We start from the raw sequence: 5,787 nt of genomic DNA, 5'->3' as shown, positions 1-5,787 counted from the left end.
CCCTCCGCCGCGGGCCAAGGCCCCAGGCCCCGGGCGGGTGGCAGAGGCCGCGCCACTGGACCCTGGCAACGCGCTGTGGCGCAAGCCCCGGCGTTCTGCAATCCCGGGACTCTTGCAGGCTGCTCCCGGCTGGGCCGCCCGCCCGCCTCCGCTTCCATCCTGAACCGCGCCGCAAGGCACCTGGCAGGCCCGCACCACACCACGCTGGGCTGCTCCCTGGGAAGTGGGGGCAGCGAGCTTGGAGCATCAGGCCGCTCGTGCCTTCCGGGCCCGCCCGGCCGCCCGGGGCTCTCAGCGCCTCTTCCGCAGCCCTAGGGCGAGCGCAGCCAGCCACCGGGCCTTTCCCTCCCGTCTGCCCCACCTGGTGCAAACCCACCCCGGAGTCCCCACCGCCCCCAGACAACATCAGCAGCCCGAATCCGCTGCCCTAGCTGGGCCTCCTGAAATGCCAGGGGCCCTGGGGATGAGGGCTCGAGGGAGGGAAGAGGTCCACGACCCAGGGAGCCCAGGCCTGTGGCGGATGCGGAGTCTGGGGTCGCGCTGCCCCTCCGGCCCCCTCCTGGGTCCTTGTATCCGGCCACCCAGTCCCCACCCTCCAGCCCCCAGGCGCCAGTCTCCTGTTCCGCACACACACCGCACCCCCTACCCACCCCCCCACCCCCCTTGGAGCGGGTGCGGGTGCGGGTGCGGGTTTGGGTTGTGTCAGGAAAGGTGCAAAGCTGGGCCGTGGCTTCCAGTGGCTGCAGTGGGATTTGGCCGGGTTCCGGGAGTGGAGAGCGTGCCCCTTGGAAGCGCCCTGGGGTGTGCGGGCACGGGAGGGCGAGGCGGGGCGTGGCCGGGCCAGGCAGGGCCGCCTTGCTGGCCAGGGAGGGCCTGAGGGAGCAGTGGCTGGCGTGTGTTTGGCCCCAGCAGCGCAGCTCCCTGGGGAGACAGGGTCGCAGGCAGGGACGGGGGAGGGGCGGCGGCCGCCAAAGGAGAGGTGATGGAGGCCACAGGCTTAAAAGGCAAAAGGCTCCAGCACCCGGTATTCCCAGGCCGTCTCCCATGCAAGTGGGAACCAGCCCCGACCCTGATTCGCTTCCCAGAAAAGACGGGGTCGGGCGCGTTCTGGCCGGTAAGGCCGAACAGGCCAGTGGCTGCGGCTGGGCCCTTCAAGAGCGTGCTCCCCGCGTCCCAAGCCAAGCGGGTGCCGCGCTTCACACATGCACGCGCCTGCCTGCTTGCCTGCCCGCTTGCCGGCCTGCCTGCCAGCTTGCCTGCTTGCCTGCCAACGCCCTCCCCCGCGGGCCAAGGCCCCGGGCCCCGGGCGGGTGGTGAGGCCGCACAACCGGACCCTGGCAACGCGCTGTGGCGCAAGCCCCGGCGTTCTGCAATCCCGGGACTCTTGCAGGCTGCTCCCGGATGGGCCGCCCGCCCGCCTCCGCTTCCATCCTGAACCGCGCCGCAAGGCACCTGGCAGGCCCGCACCACACCACGCTGGGCTGCTCCCTGGGAAGTGGGGGCAGCGAGCTTGGAGCATCAGGCCTCTCGTGCCTTCCGGGCCCGCCCGGCCGCCAGGGGCTCTCAGCGCCTCTTCCGCAGCCCTAGGGCGAGCGCAGCCAGCCACCAGGCCGTTCCCTCCCGTCTGCCCCACCTGGTGCAAACCCACCCCGGAGTCCCCACCGCCCCCAGACAACATCAGCAGCCCGAATCCGCTGCCCTAGCTGGGCCTCCTGAAATGCCAGGGGCCCTGGGGATGAGGGCTCGAGGGAGGGAAGAGGTCCACGACCCAGGGAGCCCAGGCCTGTGGCGGATGCGGAGTCTGGGGTCGCGCTGCCCCTCCGGCCCCCTACTGGGTCCTTGTATCCGCCCACCCAGCCCCCACCCTCCAGCCCCCATGCGCCAGTCTCCTGTTCCGCCCACACACCACACCCCCCACCCACCCCCCCACCCCCCTCGGAGCGGGTGCGGGTGCGGGTGCGGGTTTGGGTGGTGTGTCAGGAAAGGTGCAAAGCTGGGCCGTGGCTTCCAGTCGCTGCAGTGGGATTTGGCCGGGTTCCGGGAGTGGAGAGCGTGCCCCTTGGAAGCGCCCTGGGGTGTGCGGGCACGGGAGGGCGAGGCGGGGCGTGGCCTGGCCAGGCAGGGCCGCCTTGCTGGCCCGGGAGGGCCTGAGGGAGCAGTGTCTGGCGTGTGTTTGGCCCCAGCAGCGCAGCTCCCTGGGGAGACAGGGTCGCAGGCAGGGAGGGGGGAGGGGCGGCGGGCCCCAAGGAGAGGTGATGGAGGCCACAGGCTTAATAGGCAAAAGGCTACAGCACCCAGTATTCCCAGGCCGTGTCCCATGCAAGTGGGAACCAGCCCCGACCCTGCTTCGCTTCCCAGAAAAGACGGGGTGGGGCGCGTTCTGGCCGGGAAGGCCGAACAGGCCAGTGGCTGCGGCTGGGCGCTTCAAGAGCCTGCTCCACGCGTCCCAAGCCAAGCGGGTGCCGTGCTTCACCCATGCACACGCCTGCCTGCTTGCCTGCCCGCTTGCCGGCCTGCCTGCCAGATTGCCTGCTTGCCTGCCCCGCCCTCCGCCGCGGGCCAAGGCCCCAGGCCCCGGGCGGGTGGCAGAGGCCGCGCCACTGGACCCTGGCAACGCGCTGTGGCGCGTTCTGCAATCCCGGGACTCTTGCAGGCTGGGGCCGCCCGCCCGCCTCCGCTTCCATCCTGAACCGCGCCGCAAGGCACCTGGCAGGCCCGCACCACACCACTTCAACGTCCAGGGTTTAATTCTTTCGAATTTTATGAAGCATGTTATGGGGCTCCCCTCCTTGATTCCTTCTTTGTCTTGTCTTCCATGCACGTTACTCTGTTGCCTGTTAGCACTGTTTCCAAAGGAGCAGGGAGTGGCCGGGAATGTGTAGGCAGCTGGCCATTTTGGTTAGTACCTGAGATCGGGGGGAATGGCCGGGGCAGAAGCACAGTCTGGCGTGAGGATGTGAGACCCTGTGCTTTGGGAAGCCGCACGTCTCTTCCTTGGTTGTCTCAGGTCATCCGGCATTGAACAGGAAAACCACATCCAGCTTCTTGGAAACAGAGTGAGCTTTGTCTGGTGTGTTTGTCAAATGTGTCAGTCGACCCAAAATGATAATGAAAGTGGAATACTAGGAAGCCATTAAAACGACTTCGAGGAATGCTGTTTGAGAGCACGTAACATGTTCCAAATCATGAGTGTAAAGGGCAGATCGCAAAATACTATGTGTAAAGCATGTGATTTATTTTGGAGGGTTTTAAAGCATGATACGTGGTCTGTATATACACACAGAGCTATATGCACACAGAAGATGGAAGGAGTCTGTGGGAACAAATGTTAACCTTGCAAAAACCTCACCTTGTACATTATTTTTAAAGTGACTTTATAGGGGCACCTGGGTGGCGCAGTTGGTTAAGCGTCCGACTTCAGCCAGGTCATGATCTCGCGGTCCGTGAGTTCGAGCCCCGCGTCGGGCTCTGGGCTGATGGCTCAGAGCCTGGAGCCTGTTTCCGATTCTGTGTCTCCCTCTCTCTCTGACCCTCCCCGGTTCATGCTCTGTCTCTCTCTGTCCCAAAAATAAATAAACGTTGAAAAAACTTTTTAAATGACTTTAAATATTTTTAATGCGTATTTATTTTTGAGAGAGGGAGCCAGAGTGAGAGAGAGAGAGTGAGCGAGCATGAGCAGTGGAGGGCCAGGGAGGGGGGGAGAGGGAGACACAGAATCCAAAGCAGGCTCCAGGCTCTGAGCTGTTATCACAGAGCACGAGGCGGGGTTGACCCCATGAGCTATGAGATCATGACCTGAGCCGAAGGTGGACGCTTAACCGACTGAGCCACCTCGGCTTCCCTAAAAGTCTTTTAACAAAAAATCTCATGTGTAATTTTTCCACGTTGAAGGTTTCCACGTTTTTGGTCAAGAGGGAGAGTGGTTTTGTTGAATACTGGTACACTTCCAAAAAGAACTCAACTGGCATCAGGCATGCTCTCAGAAGCTCTGTGCTGGCTGATGTGCCCACCTCAGAATGTCCTATGTAGCGAGCCCTCGGACCGCAGTATAAATATGTTTACGAAGGGTTAGGACCTCACCCTTCTCTCCTTAACTGGTCAGGAAGAACGAGCAAGCTCCTCCAGAAGATGGGTTTTCTTTAATGTGTGGGAACTTTGTCTTTGGAAAGACTTCTTTGAAGATACTGAAGAAGAGCAAAGAGTTTGGCAAGACATGTTTTGCGTAGTGAAAGGAGGACCAAGGCCGTGCATGGGTGACTCCTTGCAGAAAGGAAAGGTTTACTCTGAAACACCTACCAAACTGTTGGCTTCGGTCAGAACTAACAGTAGATCTCTGCATTCAGATTTTGTTTCACTTTAATAAAAATGGAAACGGAGAGAAGACTTGCTACACTTTGATGCTTTGCCTTCATTTCCTAGACTGTGGATCAAAACCGCCAGTTGCAAGAGCGCCTGGAGGTGGCGGAGCGGAAGCTGCAGCCGACCCCGAGGAAGGCCAAGTCGCTGCCCGAGGTGGAAGCCGAGCCGGCCCAGAGGGTGGCCACCCTCTGCAAGGTGGGGCCCCCGTTTCCTTCTGGGTCCCATGGTGGGAATGTCATTTTCATGGCGGTCCGTTCTTGTATCTCATTTCTCACCGGTAACGTCGGCGTGCCAAAGTCCGCGAACCAGCTGAGATCTGTTTTTGGTGCTACTTTGTCTGAGATTGGAATGCTTTTCAAACGGCAGGCATCATCCCCAGTTTTGTTCCCTCCGGTTTTGTCCGACGTGTGCTGTTTGCCGTTGGCTGCATCTAAGACTCACTGCTTTTCAGACTTAAGTCAGCGACTCAAAGCTCAAGATAGTAGCCTTGGGCAAGAGAAGGACAGGGGTGCCTGGCCGGCTCAGTCAGTGGAGCTTGGGACTCTTGATCTCAGGGTCATGAGTCTGAGCTCCCCGTTGGGTGTAGAGCTTACCGAAGGAAAAAAAAAAAGCAAAGAAAGCATAGAATTTTTCCGAGAAATGAGAAAATCCTATCCTCTTTTAAACACAATCGTGTTTATTTAAAAAATTCTTAAATGTTCATTTATTTGACACAGACAGAGAGGGCGAGCATGGGCACATACATGAGCAGGGGAGGGGCAGAAAGAAGGAGATAGAATGCCAAGTAGGCTCCATGCTATCGGCACAGAGCCTGACCCAGGGCTCGAACGCCCAAACCTTGAGTTCATGACCTGAGCTGAAGCCAAGAGTCAGAACCCGACTGACTGAGCCACCCAGACACCCCTTTAAGAAATAAATCTTTAAGGATTTCACTCGGGGGTTCCACAAATAGAGTCGAGGAACATGCCAGACACAGTCCCTGCCCTCCCAGTTCTCACAGCCCTCACCACCCACGGAGGAAGGCAGCAGTTGAAGAGGTAGTTTCCAGACATGATATAGTCGGTGCTGGGATCGAGTGATGCACACAGGACGAGGGAGCACATGACTGGGCAGCCAGGCAGTCCTTCCAGAACCGGGGCTGAGGGAACCTGTAGCAGGGCGCCTGTCGGTGCTTCTGTGTTACTGGTTCCAATGCAGTGAGGGTCCCAGTGGGAAGGGGGGTGGGTTCGTCACGGGATAATGGCCCTCAAGGCTGCCATCAAGTCGGGCAGGCAGCATTGGGCACAGCGTGTGTTGTGGGGCAGCCAGCTCTTCTGACCCCACTGTCGCCCACAGGCCGAACACAGGCGTGACAACATCGAGGAAAGGCTGCGCCAGATGGAGGCCCAGCTGGAGGAAAAGAACCAAGAACTGCAGCGGGTACGAGTC

The 5,787-nt window shown here is 60.4% G+C and overlaps 1 protein-coding gene across 1 annotated transcript; it reads left to right on the top strand.

Moving 5' to 3' along the window:
* Window positions 1–2,744: 2,744 nt before the first annotated feature.
* On the top strand, window positions 2,745–5,125 carry LOC122478380. Its single transcript, XM_043572019.1, has 3 exons — window positions 2,745–2,898; window positions 3,008–3,056; window positions 4,420–5,125. Exons 1-3 carry the CDS (start codon window positions 2,816–2,818, stop codon window positions 5,041–5,043), a joined length of 756 nt encoding a protein of 251 aa, XP_043427954.1. The 5' UTR covers window positions 2,745–2,815; the 3' UTR covers window positions 5,044–5,125.
* The last annotated feature ends 662 nt before the right edge of the window (window positions 5,126–5,787 follow it).

This window comes from Prionailurus bengalensis, unplaced genomic scaffold, assembly GCF_016509475.1.
Source record: "Prionailurus bengalensis isolate Pbe53 unplaced genomic scaffold, Fcat_Pben_1.1_paternal_pri Un_scaffold_57, whole genome shotgun sequence".
NCBI lineage: Eukaryota > Metazoa > Chordata > Mammalia > Carnivora > Felidae > Prionailurus > Prionailurus bengalensis.
This window is presented reverse-complemented; position numbering and strand designations above follow the sequence as displayed.

What these genes read in the sequence shown, in the direction of transcription:
- LOC122478380 (XM_043572019.1), top strand. Translation starts at nt 2,816, where the DNA reads ATGCACGTTACTCTGTTGCCTGTTAGCACTGTTTCCAAAGGAGCAGGG. An exon ending in GTAGGCAGCTGGCCATTTTG is followed by an intron (nt 2,899 to 3,007) that starts GTTAGTACCTGA and finishes TGGTTGTCTCAG; the next exon opens with GTCATCCGGCATTGAACAGG. An exon ending in TCCAGCTTCTTGGAAACAGA is followed by an intron (nt 3,057 to 4,419) that starts GTGAGCTTTGTC and finishes TTCATTTCCTAG; the next exon opens with ACTGTGGATCAAAACCGCCA.